This window comes from Capricornis sumatraensis, chromosome 1 (assembly GCF_032405125.1).
Source record: "Capricornis sumatraensis isolate serow.1 chromosome 1, serow.2, whole genome shotgun sequence".
Classification (NCBI taxonomy): Eukaryota; Metazoa; Chordata; class Mammalia; order Artiodactyla; family Bovidae; genus Capricornis; species Capricornis sumatraensis.
In genome coordinates, this window is record NC_091069.1 from 219500123 (window position 1) to 219516575 (window position 16453).

At 35.3% G+C, this 16453-nt stretch overlaps 1 protein-coding gene across 2 annotated transcripts in view; it reads left to right on the forward strand.

The window, feature by feature from the left end:
- Nucleotides 1-15920, forward strand: part of DHX36 (DEAH-box helicase 36) — a 45832-nt gene extending 29912 nt beyond the window's left edge. For both annotated transcript variants that reach the window (XM_068987711.1, XM_068987784.1), the window contains exons 17-25: nucleotides 570-668; nucleotides 5470-5643; nucleotides 5792-5878; nucleotides 6817-6900; nucleotides 9399-9498; nucleotides 9597-9687; nucleotides 12787-12907; nucleotides 14216-14368; nucleotides 14675-15920. In XM_068987711.1, coding sequence (XP_068843812.1) covers nucleotides 570-668; nucleotides 5470-5643; nucleotides 5792-5878; nucleotides 6817-6900; nucleotides 9399-9498; nucleotides 9597-9687; nucleotides 12787-12907; nucleotides 14216-14368; nucleotides 14675-14860 — 1095 coding nt within the window. In that variant the 3' untranslated portion in view covers nucleotides 14861-15920. The remainder of the gene's footprint in view (nucleotides 1-569; nucleotides 669-5469; nucleotides 5644-5791; nucleotides 5879-6816; nucleotides 6901-9398; nucleotides 9499-9596; nucleotides 9688-12786; nucleotides 12908-14215; nucleotides 14369-14674) is intronic.
- The last annotated feature ends 533 nt before the right edge of the window (nucleotides 15921-16453 follow it).

Below are 16453 nucleotides of genomic sequence, written 5' to 3' on the forward strand. Positions count from 1 at the left end.
AACCTATGCAGTTCAAAATCGATCAACTGTAAACTGTTTTTAAGCTTCTGTCACGTGTATATTAAACAGCTTTTAATTATATACTGCTCTAGAGCCAGACTACCTAGGATTGAATCCCAAGTCCTGTGGCAAGCTAGTTCTTTTATATTGGGCAAGTTATTTAAATTAACTTCGTAAAATTCTTAGAACAGTGCCTGGCTCATGGACAGTGTTCAGTAAATCTTAGCTACTGTCACTACATCTTAAGATGCCCTCATTATAAACGTCTTACCTTTTTTTCAGCATCATATATTTGATAAAATTAGCCACCTTATTTTGAAGATAATTGGTAATCAACTTGTTGAGATTTTAACCAGCTACTTTTCTCATTAATAGAGGTAGTGGGTGTTGAAAGTAGTATGTTGGCCTTTAAACATTTAGGATCACAAACATAATTTTAACTTATTCTGGTAAAATATCTAACTGGAAAATCGTGTATATGTTTGATGCTTTATTCGAGTGAATGACATGGGAAAGACTAAACTCTATGTTCATATATGACATGTTTAATTATATTTGTCTCTCCCCAGATTTTAAGACTAGGTGGAATTGCTCACTTTCTTAGTAGGCTAATGGATCCACCATCAAATGAAGCAGTGTTACTCTCCATAAAACACCTGATGGAACTGGTAAATTTGTTTTGTTTTGTTTTTTTTAAATAAATTCTAACTTAGATTTAGAGTGTTTAAGTAAAGCAAGCTAATTATGAAATTTACTCTTAATTATTGCAAAGTAGGCCAATGAGTATGCAGGACCAAATTGATTCACTATTTGGCTGTTCAGCTTTAAGTATGAAATAAGTTATAAACAGATACTGTTGTGATTTACTTATCATACTGGGCTCTTTCCACACAAGTTTTTTTATTATAGGCATGACTTAAAATTACATGCAATTTTGAAAGCTTTGCATTTCAATCTTTTAAAACTTTCGAATGTTTCAGTTTCCTGTTTTGATCCTCTTCACTTGTATTCTTGAAATGAATTTGGTTGCTGTATTCTATTCTTTCTGATTTTCATAGTGTTTTTATAGCTTTGTCAAATCTAAGCAACTTAATGACAGTATGGACATTTTATAAAGGCAGCTTTTCTATTTTTAAAGAAATACTAGCAGACTTTTTCCCAGACTATATCCTGCTACCTATCATTTTCTTAACAGCTTTTTCCCTTGGTTTATTTTATGAAGTCAGTGTTTTGAGGAACAGGTTTCGTTGTCTTAGGTGCCCACTTACTTGGTAGCCATCCCTATACAATACCATGCTGAGAAGCCGCACATGACTGGCTGTAAGTTAGTGCCCAAAGTAGAGAGAAAGAACAGAACTGTGCTGTCCAACTTAGTATCCACTAGCCACAGGTGACTGTTTAAGTTTTGAATTAAATTACAAATTCAGTATCTTGGTCATACTCACACATTTTAGAAGTTGAATAGACACATGTGGCTATTGGTTACTGCATGAACAGTGCAGAAATGACATTCCATCAGTGCTGCAAGTTCTGTTGATTAGTGGTGGGTTAGAGGATGCTAATGGGTGTATTTTACATATTAAAAAAATTTTTTGAGCCATCTATGTAGATAGTTTTGAGAATTTGGTCCATATGAAAACATTGAAATAAGCTTGTAATGTGAGTAATAAGTTGTTTAAGTGAAAAGTATTATAACTGATCTGACCATTTTTGTTTGAATTTGGGTTAGATTTAGTGAGGTTGCTGATATTTTAGGGAACAGTATGGTTTTACTGACTGTAAAATTAAAGTCTTCCCCTCCGGGTTTTTCTCTAATAGAACATAGCAATAGAGAGCTAGGTGGTGATCAGAGAATCAACTTACTTGTGGTAGAGACAGATGACCAGAGGATAGCTGGAGTCTGAAGCCAGAGTGGTGTGACTTCCTTTCTCCTGACTGAATTTAAGAACCAGTCTTTACTGAGCCATTTGCAAGCAACAAAATTATGAAAAGGCCTGGGACATCCTTGCCAACAGTAGGGTCTGAAGCCTGCATTTTGAAAAAAACTTTTTTATTATGCAATGCAGAATGCACGTCCAGGATAAAAGAGCAAAACAAACCATCCAGCTTAATGATTTATTACAAAGTGAGCAATGTTATTTTTATTCATGTCAAGAAGTTAAGAACATCTCTGGGATACTAAAAGACCACTGCCTACCCTCTCCCATCACTCCCTGAGTCTCAAAAATAATATCTGTCATGACTAATGGTAGTCTTTTGCTTTTCTTGATGATTTTACCAACCAGAATACATCTCTATAAAGAGCTCGATTTAATTTGATCCTTTATAAACTTTACAGAAATCCACATAGGATGTTGGGACTTTTGGAAGAATGGGGTTCTGAATTCTTTCAGTGAACATTGTGAAATTCATCTGCATTACTGCATTAGCTGTATATAGTTCATTCGTTTTCATTTCTTTATATGGCTACTGAAAGGTATTTTTGGTTGTTGTTTAGTTGATAAGTTGTGTCTGCCACTTCTGTGACCCCATGGACTGCAGCCCACCAGGCTTCTCTGTCCCTGGCTTTTCCCAGGAAGGAGTACTGGAGTGGCTTGCCATTTCCCTTCTCCAGGGGACTGAACCTGCATCTCCTGCATTGGCAGGTGGATTCTTTACCACTTAGCCACCTGGGGCTTCTGGTGGCTCAAATGGTAAAGAATCTGCCTTCAATGCAGGAAACCCAGGTCTGATCCCTGGGTCGGGAAGATCTCTTGGAGAAGAGAATGGCTACCCACTCCAGTATTCTTTACTGGAGAATTCCATAGAGGAGCCTGACAGAGCCCATGGGGTTGCAAAAGAGTCCAACACAACTGAGCGACTAACACTCACACTTTCACCTGGAAAGCCCCAAAGACGTTTTGCTTATTTCCAATTTGAAGCAGTTACATACGCTGGTATGAATATTCTTAAGTATTTTACTGTTTCTTAGTGTACATGTTTAAGTGTTTCTCATAGGTATACATGTAGGAGAGAATTCAGTAGGTAATGCCCAGCCATTTTCCAAAGTTGTCAAACTACTTACATTCCTACCAGGGCCAGTGGTAGGTGAGTATTCTCATTGCTCTATAGCATCACCAAACTATAGTCTTTTATTCCAAGCATGTTGATAGGTATGTTGTAGTTTAATAGTTTTAATTTGCATTACAGTGAGTACTGTTGAATTTGTATGCAGCTTTTCATGCTTCCAGCCCATTTGGATAGTCTCATTTGTAAATTTCTGGTGCCAGTTTTTGTGTTATGTTATAGGAAGTCACTATATATACTTTCTGTATACTATTGATCTGAGCCTTTTGTCAATTGTGTATTCCATATGTCTGTATTTTTACCTTATCACTTTTTACTAGTGTTTTGGTGAACAAATTCCTAATTTTAATGTGCAATATATATCAGTTTTTTCTTTATTGTTACTGCTTTTCATCCTTTCATGAGTCTTTATCTACCCTGGAGTCATGGTGATAATACTGTTCTCAGTTTTTCTTCTTCACACTTAGAAATACAATCCACGTGCAATTGATGTGTGTGTGTCTGTGTGTGTAGGCGAGGTAAGAATCAGTGTTTAGATATGTGGAACAGTTGACTAAAACTGTTAGAAAAAAGTTTATCCGTTTCCTTCTCTGCTTTGTTCTGCAGCATTGTCATCGATCAAGTGTCTGGGTTTGTCTATTTGTAGGCTCTGCTTTATTCTATTGATGTATATTTTTCTTGAGCTGGTATCACACTGTCTTAATTACAATATTGAGTCTTAACCAAGCAAGAACATGCTCTTTCCCATTGATTTAGTTATTTAGTCTCTTGGTATTTCAGCATTTTCTGTGTATCATACAACTCTTTAAGAGACTGAGATATTGATTAGTGGTATTTTTGATTTCTATTCAGACTTCAAAATTTCGCATTTTCTTGTGTGTCTGCTATACAAAAATCAAGTTGGTTTTGAATGTTGGCCTTGTTTTCATTAATGCTGTGAAACCCACTTATTCTGATAACTGTATGTAGTTTTTTTGCATACAATCACATCTATAAATAATTGGAATTTTATTTATTTCCAGCTGTCATCCAGGATCCTTAGTACAATATTGTGCAGAAATGCTATGATAATGTATGTTCTTATGTTCTTATCCTCAAAGGAAAAGCTATCAATAATTCATTGAGCATGTTCTTTGAAGATTTTTTTGTAGAAACTCAAGGAAGTTTGTGTTTTTATCAAATACCTTTTCTTCTTCTAATGAGATTATCCAGTTATGCTGCTTTTTATGTTTAATTTGTAATGTATTGAATTACATTAGTTTTTCAAATGTTAAACCAACTCTGATTCCTGAAAGAAACCTAACCTGCTGTGATTCAATTTGCCATTGTTTTAAGTTTCCCATGTATAAGGTTATTTAGTTTCCCTTTCTCCAGACGTCCCTGTCAAGCAGGAACCAAGATTATTCTAAACTCAGAAAACAAGTTTGAAAGTTTTGTGTTTTTTCCCCTAGTCTCTGAAAGAGTTTTTGTAAGATTAAGATAATTTCTTTCATAAACTTTTAGTAGAGCTCAATATTGGCCTTGGTCCCTGTGTTGTACAGTACGTCCCTGTAGTCTATCCTACACAGTCCATTAGTTTGTACCTCTAATTCCCCTACCCCTGTAACAAACTACCAATGGGTTGCCAGAGTAATACTAGTTTTATCGTTTGCTGTTTTTGTTGTTGTTCAGATTTTGTCATTTTGAATGTGTACTGGACATTGTATTTACAAAGATCTTTGTGGATAAAAACTTGGAACTTGGGGTGATAATTTCCTCCAGAGAGGATTTATGTTGCCTCCTCTGGTAAAAGATACTCCAGTGTTGTTCACCTCTCTAGACTTCTTTCTCTCCCCAGTTACTGGAGTTGTAATTTTTGTAATTCTTTTGTAACTCTTTTGTAAAAGAATTTTGTGATTCTTCTGTTAATGTCTTCAGGCAACTTTTCTCGAGCGATGGTTGGATCACATTACCTAGGGAATCAGAGCAGAAGTCACCCCCATTTGGAGGACTCTAGATACGTCTTTTATCTCTTGCCCTGCTGTTGGTTTCATGTCTCCTAAAGTACTGCAGTTGAGGGCTGGGCATTGTATACTCTGAGTATATGTTTTGTCTTTTGGGTTCCCCACCCCCAACAACTCTTGTACTTAGTAATTTTCTTTATCTTATTGAATGCTAATACATTATTTCTCATTTTTCTTCTAACATTTATAGCAAAGCTGAATTGTGAGTTAATTTTATTTTTGTTTGTTTAAATAAGTTTCTAACCTTTGCTGACCTCAAAACTAATGTTTTGATGACGAGAACTAAAGCTGAACAATATAAGGGCATTTGGACATGAGTGGCCTGTCACTTTTTTTTTTAAGCGAACTAAAATATTATGCTTTACAATGTCTGTTTTAAACGTAAACTCTTACTTTACAGAATGCTTTGGATAAACAAGAAGAATTGACGCCTCTTGGAGTTCACTTGGCACGATTACCAGTTGAACCACACATTGGGAAAATGATTCTTTTTGGAGCTCTGTTCTGTTGCTTAGACCCGGTACTCACCATTGCTGCTAGTCTCAGCTTCAAAGATCCCTTTGTGATTCCACTGGTAAGAAGTATACAAATAAAAAGCTAGGTTTTTCTTTCTTTTTTTTTTAACACAGGGTAGTTATTTGCTTAGATACACTTTTTATTAGAATGCCATTCTCCTTTATATACCATCAGAGCAATTTAAGCTGCCTTCATCTGTTTTTAAGGGAAAAGAAAAGGTCGCAGATGCAAGAAGAAAGGAATTGGCAAAGGATACTAAAAGTGACCACCTGACTGTTGTGAATGCATTTAAGGTAAAATGGACATATTTTAAATTTAAATTTTTAAAATATGTTATAGTTATCAGGAATAAGTTAAATTAGTGAAAATGTTTAAAATTAGGTGAACATGTGAAAAAAATTATACACTTTCCAATTTTGTGATAGTGCATTATTACATTTTCCCTTTTGGAAAAAAGTCTGTTCTTTGTGTTTTGATAACAGAACAAGTGAACAATTTATTTTAAAACATTATTTACTATTATTTATTTCCATCTTTGTCTTATTCACGTTTATGATGGAAGGTTCTTTCCTGTTCAGTAATAAACTATACCTGTATTCAGATTTAACATTTTGATAGAGGATCATAATCATGTATACTCTTCAAGAAAGAGAGACGTTTTCTCTTACAGCCAGGCTTTTCTGAGGATAAATATGCCTCATCCATCTTTGCAACATTTAAGTGTAATTTAGGGTATGGAGACAGTATCTTTTTATTGTAGTTCTAGACTCAGTTTCCTGTTATGGGATTGTTTATGTATTTTTTTTGTTCTTTTGAGCTAATTCAGTATTTTTTTCTCCCATCTTCCTCCCTTTGCTAACTTAAAGCAAAACATATTTGTGAAGGTGAAAATATATAATAGGATTGAAATTTGTCTAACAGGGTGTTCTTTTTGATTAGTACACCATGTGCAGAATGGTGCTATTTTATGTAAATGAACAGTACATTACTTTATAATTTGCTCTTATTTGTGGAAAGAAAGGTCTGTAAATTCAGTTTTGGTTACCTCTTAATGACTAGAATCATAAGAAGTTCACGTTTTTGTAGTTTGTTATTTTTTAAATTATTTGGGTTTTTTTTACAGAGAAAATTAAAAATCAGAAGGTAAACATTGTTACTAAAATAAAGACAAACTACTAAGTAATCTTTGCTTTGGGGAGTAAAATTAATACTTTATTTCTTTGCCCCCTAGGGATGGGAAAAAGCTAAACAACGTGGTTTCAGATATGAAAAAGACTATTGCTGGGAATATTTTCTATCTTCAAATACATTGCAGGTAATGATGACTGTTTTGAAGTAATTCTCATATATGTTAGATTAGGGGATATATGTATCCATTCTGTATAGTCAGCTCTATACCCAAAAGTTAATTGTGACTATCTTGTGAAGTTGAATCATACAAAATCATAGAAGAGACTATTAAATCAACTGCAGTAGCACAAGAAAAAGATGTAAAGCATAATAAAATAATGGCTAAGAGAAGAAATAAGTCCAGAGTTTAGCAAGAAAACACAGAAGCTCATTTACTCTTTCTGCACTCATCCTTTAGTTGCCATTTTGAAGATTTGTTCTAAAATTTTCACTGATACTTCTAAAATCTGTTTTAAACTCAAATAGGGCAAGTATCTCTTTTTAAACTTTAGATAGGTATTTTTATCCTGAACTGACCTAGTGTAATGAGAAAACACTATTGAAGACATTTGTGAAGCAGAAGAAAGTAAACAATTAAGGCAAATGCAACATCAGACACTGTGCTGAACTAGAGAAGTGATCTCAAGCCAGCAGGCATAGGAATATCCACACCTTTTCAGCTATGTGGCATGAACTCTGGTAATGGACATTTAGCAGATCTACAAGAGGGTAAAGAATCCAGAATCCAGCATACTTAAACTTGGCCAAACATTAACAGAATTAAAAGAAGGATAATGACAATTCTGAAAGATGCTATAGCCAATGGATAAAAGAAGGGAACCTGGCATATCTCAGCAGAAGATACAACTGTTTCATAGTTAGGAACAGTTGAAGAATGCGGTTTCAGTACAAGTTAAGAAAATAAACCAGTAAAAGGAATGAAAAGACTGCTGAGCCAAGAAGACAAATTGAAGGCCATAGCATCATAAGGAGCAAAATGGGCAATCTTTTAAAACAAAATATTACCTAGAAGGAAGGCTTGAGATAATCACAGCCTGTATATGCAGCCATGAAAGAAAAAAATAAAGCAATAAGTAAGAAGCTCATCAACAGGAGGACAGCATTGATCTATCATGAAGGTAACAGGTGTCTCTTCATAGAAAATCCCGGAGTAATTGAATATGTATTCAGAGATATATGTAAGAACATGTCCCTTGAACTACAGTATGAAAAGATAGTTAAATCCAAGTGTTATTTGAGAATACTATATCCTGTCAAGATATTCAAGTATAAAGAAAAATTACAGACATTCAAGAAAGCACTTGAAATAGACACTCATGAGCTGACCTTGAAAACTTACTGAGTAAAATGCGTATTACGAGGTGAATCAAAAAGAATCTAGGAATGGAGAATACATGCTGAGTATACATTGAAATTATTTAAATATGGAAAAATACAAAATGGTATTGAGAATTATGGATATAGAAAAAAAGGTATTGTCCTGAACAATATAATGGTTATAGAAATCAGGAGGTAGCCTGGCGATTCAGTTGTAAGAGAAATTAGGTAGGAAAACTAAAGTCACACAATTCGTAGAAAGGATATATATTTAAAAATGACTTGGGACTTCCCTGGCAGTCCAGTGGCTAAGACTCTGAGCTCCCAATGCAGGGGACCCTGGGTCAGGGAACTAGACCCCACATGATACAACAGCAAGATCCTGCATGCCACAACTAAGACCTGGCACAGCCAAATAAATAATTAAATTTTTTAAAATGACTATATTTCATAATCTATTTTAAGCTCACAAGGCTTCTTTATTAAATATCTCAGGATTATAAAAATGTTGCATTCATCTAATTCAATTTTGTTTAATTGCCTTAAATTGAACTAAGATTAAATGCTTTTATTAAAACAGCTTCTGTACTGTTTATCGTAGTTAAGATGGCATTTTTGTCCAATTCTGATTAGTATCTGCAATATTGTTTATTTAATGATATTTCTGACGATATTGAGATTAGGGAAGTCTTTCGTACTTTCCTATATTATTTGAATGCTTTTTATAACAAAGCATGTATTATTTTACTCATGGTCATTTTCTTAAAAACAGGAAACAGGCCTTAAGCTTTTGAACCAGGATATAATGGTAGTTAGTTCTCAGTAGTACATATGTGAATGTTATTTACTGTATGCTTTTCTGTATTTTTTTTCCCCAAAAATATGGGATGGAGAGCAGTTTTGAAAATTAGTCTTTTTGCCTAATAAAGTAATTCTGAAACATCAGTTACTCCCTACAGCAGGCAAGCCTTTTCTATAGAAGATGGGACGATTAATATTTTCAATTTAATATCCACATGGTTTCCCTGGCAGCTGCTCATCTTTGCCATTGTAATGCAAAAGCAGCCAAAGATAATACATAGACAAGTGGGTGTGGCTTTGTTTCAATAAAACCCTGTTGACAGAAACAGATTTTTATAAATTTGTAGTTAACTATCCCCTGCTGCAAAACATCACATTTTTGCAAGAGTATTTTATAAAGCAGGGAAAGCTCACCATGAAATTTATTTATGAGTGCACACTTTATAACCCCTGTAGATTTGTGTGGAAGGTATTCTAGTTCTGTTTGTTACCATTGCTCCCTAGATGCTGCATAACATGAAAGGGCAGTTTGCTGAGCATCTTCTTGGAGCTGGATTTGTAAGCAGTAGAAATCCTCAAGATCCAGAATCTAATATAAATTCAGGTACAGCAGGAAATACAGTGTAAATAACTTGCTGCTATTGTCAGTTGTATCAGTAGTTTACTTTTTTTTTTTTCCCTCTCCCGTCCCACCCCGAATAGATAATGAGAAGATAATTAAAGCTGTCATCTGTGCTGGTTTATATCCCAAAGTTGCTAAAATCCGACTAAATTTGGGTAAAAAAAGAAAAATGTAAGCATTGAAGATTATTATAATTATTTGTAGTTCTCTCAAACTTTTGAAATCATCTACTACAACACGGCTTGTGTTGTACATTTGCTCTTACTTGTAGTAGGTCCCTATTCTTAACTTTGGCTATTTAAGGGAAGGCAAACTGTTTACGGTAGATACCACTGTCCCTCACTGCACATCCCGAAGTCTGTTCCTTTGTCACCCAGTATTCACAAAGAATATTAGTAATGCCAGTGTAAATGAGCTTCCCTGGTGGCTCAGATGGTAAAGAATTCCCCTGCAGTGTGGGAGACCTGGATTTGATCCCTGGGTTGGGAAGATCCCTGGAAGAGGGCATGGCAACCCACCCCAGTATTCCTGCCTGGAGAATCCCCATGGACAGAGGAGCCTGGTGGGCTACAGTCCATGGCGTCACAAAGAATCAGACACAACTGAATGACTAAGCACGTAAATATGAGAACGGTAAGCCAGCTGTTAAAAAGCAGTGCCTCAGTGGAACTTGCTTTGGAGTAGATTATGTTTCAGGATTTTTTTTTTTTTTCCTTTCTTATGAAACAGATAATCTCGTACTTTAGCTCTTTGGATGAAATTGTGGGGAGTTTACCTATTTTGAGAAGCAAAGTATAGCTTTAAATACAGGTCCAAATAGAGTCAGCCTCGATAGTAATTGGAGACAACAATAAGGCATATTTTTGCCCAATAAGCTAACTCATTCTATTGAAGAAAAAAGAGAAACTGAAAGTCACATATGGGTTGTAGTATGTGAATTTGTGCCAGACTTTTAGAAGACACTTTAGAATTAGGTATCAGCAGTCATTAAAATAGTCACTGGCCCAGTGGTTTAATATGTTCTAAGGAAGTCATTCCAAATGTTTTTTGCAAAGTATATTGTAAGCAACATAGATGTCTAGTAGCAGTGGGAAAATTATGGTTTTATAAGACCATATTGTATGGCATTTGTTAGGTGTAAAAAATCATTGTATATTGACATAAAATATTTGAACTAATGTTAGGTGAAAGAGTTGGTTGTTCTATACACATGAAAAAATATAGACCTCAAAGGCAGCCTAAAGTGCAGTCATTGTTCTAGTGCAGTGGTTCTCAGCATGGGTGATTTTCCTTCCCAGGGACCTTTGACAATTTCTGCAGACGTTGTGGTTTTATAACTGGAGACATATGTGTTACTGGCATCTAGTACATAGAGGCCAGGGATGCTGTTAAGCATTCCACAATGCACAAGACAGTCCCCCATAACAAGGAATTCAGTAGTTAAGAATGCAGATGTTGAGAAATCTATAATGTACCTGAGAATAGGGTAACATGAATGTTAATCATTGTGATTGGATTATTCACATTTTATGTGATCTGAGTATTTTTTAACTTCAGTACTTTTTCAAATTCTTATTCATATATACCCCTAAAATGTACAGGTAGCTTAACATGTTACAAGTAGCTTAAATGTTTGAAATACATTTTGTATATTCCTCTGCCATCCTGGGAAGACTTGATGAAAAAAAATGTATCAGTATTTCTCTTTGGATTGATGCTTTGTTCTGTAAACGTGCAGGGGTCAGCACATTTTGGCATACTGGCTGAAAAACATCTTTGTGTAAATTTTTGTTGGAACACAGCCATGCCTATTCTCTGTCTGCTTACTAGCTACATTAGCAGAGTTGAGTAGTTGTGACAGAATCCCCCCAAAGCCTAAAATACTTTGTCTCTGGTCCCATATAGAAAAAGTTTACCAAATCCTGCTGCTCTAGTGATGTAGGGTTGCAGGATGACATTGGTTAAATAGATTGTGTGGTGAGGAAAAATAATTGATGTTATTCTAAATAATGGCTTATGGCTATGATTGATTTTATGGATCCCTAAAACCATGAAAAAGATACCCTCAAAAACAGAGGAAGCATTAATGGATTAACCCTTTATAATGTAATTACCAATGATTATATAACAATACTATTTCATATCTCCCTGTTGAATAATATTAACTAAAGACTCCTACAAATTGAGGTGAAATCTTTAACTATCAAAGGAAAGACTCCCTAAGAATGGAGAGACCGTACTGGAGCTGTGTATGTTTATTTCAAGTATTCCTGTTTTGAAATGGGGCTGGAGGTACAGTGAATGTGAGGCCATTTAAAACATATTTTAGAATAGGGTTTTAAAAATCAGAACTACGTTTTAAACAAAATTCCCCATTTTTAATTTTACTTGTCTGGGTGTGTGACCTGTGGATTTTTTTTAATTGATCATTTCAGTTATTACGTAAATTGAGGGCAGTTTATCAGTCCATGGGGTGGTAAAGAGTCGGACACGACTGAGCGACTTCACTTTCACTTTTCACTTTCATGCATTGGAGAAGGAAATGGCAACCCATTCCAGTGTTCTTGCCTGGAGAATCTCAGGGATGGGGGAGCCTGGTGGACTGCCATCTGTGGGGTTGCACAGTCGGACACGACTGAAGTGACTTAGCAGTAGTAGTATCAGTATCATGGTTTATCAGTATTATGATTTACAGTGAGTGAGTAAGTGAAGTCGCTCAGTCGTGTCTGACTCTTTGCGACCCCGTGGACTGTAGCCTACCAGGGTCCTCTGTCCATGGGATTTTCCAGGCAATAGTACTGGAGTGGATTGCCATTTCCTTCTCCAGGGGATCTTCCTGACCCAGGGATCGAACCCAGGTCTCCCGCATTGTAGACAGACACTTTACTGTCTGAGCCACCAGGGAAGTAAAATGTACAGATTATTCTCTTGGTCTGATTCATTTAGAATTCTCTCAGGTATTTATTTCATTCTTTGTTTTTTAATGGTATATATATTAACATAATGAAGGAATATTTTGTCCCTTTTCTAACATGTTGAGTAATTAAACCTATAAGAGGATTTATTTTATGATTTAGAGTGTTCATATTTATCTGATACTTTTCCATGTCTTATTAAAGTAAAAATTCTCTTTCCTTAAATATAAGTTTAGAAATATATAATGCAGAAATAAGCTAAACTCATCTGTGGAGTTTCTTTTGATTCTGGGATGGTTTGGAGTCCTCCAAAGGGTTTTTTTTTTTTTTAACTACATTTTAACTTTTTTTAAAGGGTGAAAGTTTACACAAAGACTGATGGAGTAGTTGCTATTCATCCTAAATCTGTTAATGTGGAGCAAACAGAGTTTAACTACAACTGGCTTATCTATCACCTGAAGATGAGGACAAGTAGTGTAAGTGAATGTATAAAATAGCCATGGATCTGAGTAACAGTCTGTGTTTTAAAAATTGTTTAGTTTTCATAATTACAAACAAGACTTGTTTTCTTAATTTTTTTTTTTTTAATTGGCGGATAATTGCTTTACAGTGTTTGGTGGTCTCTGCTGTATTATCAGCGTAAATCAGCTGTAATTATGTATATATATCCCCTCCCCGCCATTCCATCCCTCTAGGGCATCACAGTGCACCAGGCTGGGCTCCCTGTGTTATATAGCAGCTTCCCACTAGTTAGCTGTTTTATACTTGGTGTGTATATGTCAATGCTACTTTCTCAGTTTGTCTTAGCCTCTCTTCCCCCCACTGTGTCCATGAGTCTGTTCTCTACATCTGCATCTCCATTTCTTCTCTGTAAATAGGTTCATCAGTACTGTTTTTTTAGATTCTATATATATGTGTTAATATATGATATTTGTTTTTCTCTTTTTTACTTTCTTCATTCCGTGTAACAGGCTGTAGGTTCATCCACCTTACCACAGTTGACTCAAATTCATTCCTTATTATGACTGACTCTTATTCCATTGTATGTATATACCACAGCTTCTTTATCCACTCTTCTGTGGATGGACATCTAGGTTGTTTTGTCCTAGCTATTGTGAAAAGTGCTGCAGTGAACGTTGGGGTACACGTGGGATTGCTGGGTCATCTGGTAGTTTTCTTCCTAAATTTATTAAGGGATATCCTAAACAAAAATTTTTTTCCAATAAGACTTATAATGTCCTCAAGCAAATAACCTGTACTTTTAATGTGTTTAGATCTGTTGTGATGGGTCTTTCTATTTTAATTAACAGAAGGTTATTTGATTTTCATAATTTTCTTTCAGAACCTATTTTTAAAGAAATACTGACATTTTATGGTATATAGGAGTTCACAGTGTATGAAGAATTTTATTGACTTGTCAATATAACTTATAAATACTGCTCAGAATATTAAGTGGGAATTTTGTTAATATATAAAGAAAAAGAACTTCAGCTACATTATTGTTTTGGTTTTATCACTTAGAAAAATACTTTGTTTCCAGAATAGTGCTATTGATTGAATTGAAACAAAAATATAAAACTCCTTTGTTGTCTGAAGTAATGAAAAATGACTTGTTTAAAATTATATATATTTTTAAATTAGCCTGTAATTACACCGACAGGATGATAATAATACCTATTTTAGAAGAAAAACACTCATTGATACTAGTAATTTTACTGGATTAATGTGACAATAAACCTTTCTGACTCCTTAACTGTATTAACTTGCCTTACTTTTCATTATAGATATACTTGTATGACTGCACAGAAGTTTCCCCATACTGTCTCTTGTTCTTTGGAGGTGATATATCCATCCAGAAAGATAATGATCAGGAAACTATTGCTGTAGATGAGTGGATAATCTTTCAGTCTCCAGCAAGAATTGCCCATCTTGTTAAGGTGACTGACTTTACATGATTGTCTTTGATTTTGCATGCAAGTTAGTATACAGTCTTGTGTTTTTGTTTATCCAAGTGTTGTACATGTTACATTAAATATTTCTTGCTTTATTTCAACAGATGGAATTGTGTTGAGAAATCGATTTATAGTTTTTCTGAATTGGTTTTTGAGATAGTTATAGAGCAACCATTCTGAATAGCTAATAGCTTATGAAATTTCTTGTACCAGATCAAGTCACTTTTATTTATTACACTGTTTGATAGTACATCTGCCTTTGTTGAATGTGTATACTTTTTCCAACTTCAGGAATTAAGAAAGGAACTAGATATCCTTCTGCAAGAGAAGATTGAAAGTCCCCATCCTGTAGACTGGAAGGACACTAAATCAAGAGACTGTGCAGTACTCTCAGCTATTATAGACTTGATCAAAACACAAGAGAAAGCAACTCCCAGGAACTTGCCACCACGTTTCCAGGATGGATATTACAGCTGACAGGTTTTCTCTGGTGCCCTGAAAAGCCAATTTTACAGCCATCTTCCATCACGGTTTAACTTTGGGCCAGATGCCAAACCCCAGGACATGAATAATTTTAATGTGTATAAGATAGAAATCTTCAGTAGGTAGTAAAGACTTAATGTGCATGAATTAACAGTTGTCTGTAGCTACTATAAATACACCATAAACAACAGTAAGTTCTCTGATCATACACTCTTATTGTGGTCATGTCCACATTTTGAGAATATTCCTTTTATGTACTTTGAATGTTGTACCACTTGAGAAAGTCCTTTGTTATGAAATATTAATCTTTCTGCCCATAATGACCGAGCATAGAATCAGTAAAACTAGAATGATTAGCCAAAAGCAGTGTCAAATAAGAATTTCAGCACATCCACATTTTTTCTAATGAAACTTCTGTCAGAAGTTAATTAATTTGTTGTAATAAAGTCCTCTATCTAATAAAATGTACAGTGTGTAAACCTCAGCTAGCTTTTTGGCTTGGTTTCTGCATCTCCACCTGTCCCTTGGTTTGTTTGATTTTTTTTTTTTTTTAGTCTTTTCAGAATATATTTTTAGCCTTTTTATATCACCCTGTGCAGCATAATGTAGCAATAGAGAGCATGAGTCTAGAGCCTGACCACCTAAGTTCAAATTTTAGCACTGTCACTTACCTAAGATCTTAGGCAAATTACTTGGCTTCTCTCTGTTCCCATTTTCTTTATCTGTAAAATACAGGTAACAGTTGTGAGAATTAAATACCTTGTTATATGTACAGTGCATAGCCTAGTGTCTGGCACGTATTGGGTACTCACTAAATGGTAGTTACTCGTCCATAAAATATTTTTAATGGTCCATTAGGTTACGCTTTTTCTCCTCATGCTCTGAGTGCTATTTTATACTCTCAGCCAGTGGTAGCTAGTCTGACATGTACTGTGCAGCCCTGTCAGATTTAAACTAATACAAATACTGTTATTTGTCAAACAGCCTTTTCATCCCTCCCTTCCTGTTTGCTTGTCCATGTGTCCCCTGCTCTGTGCAGCCTTGTTCCCAGGGCTGTTGGACCCTCTTCCCCAAGGGTGAATCATGCTTGGTCTAAGCCAATCATGCATGGTCTTATTCTCCATTTAAGTAACTGTTCAGGCATGAATATGTGGACCTGTCTTCTCTGATGTCAGCTGAGAGGAGGTCTGCACCGGGGGCATCTGAGAAAGATCTTCCTCACTAATACTTGGAGGAGGAAATTCTGCACTCCTCCTTTGGACATTTTCTTGTCTGTATTTGGCACTTAGAACTGCTGTAGCCACCTTAGAATCACTAGGTTGGCTCAGCAGGCAGGTGGAAATCAGCCTTGTCCTTGATAACACTAGTGAGCTGTTGAATTATCCAGCTCTGCAACTGCCCTGCACATGGACTTACTCTGATAACAGTAAACCCTTTATTGTTTTAATTAGCCACTTTTAGTAGTCTTTTGTATAACTTGGCAGAAAGCGTGTTAAGTGCAACACCTAACTATCCATCATTGAGTGTTGTTTGCTGAGGCTTCTATCTCTATCATTTATTTTGTGATATAACAGGTTGACCTTTATA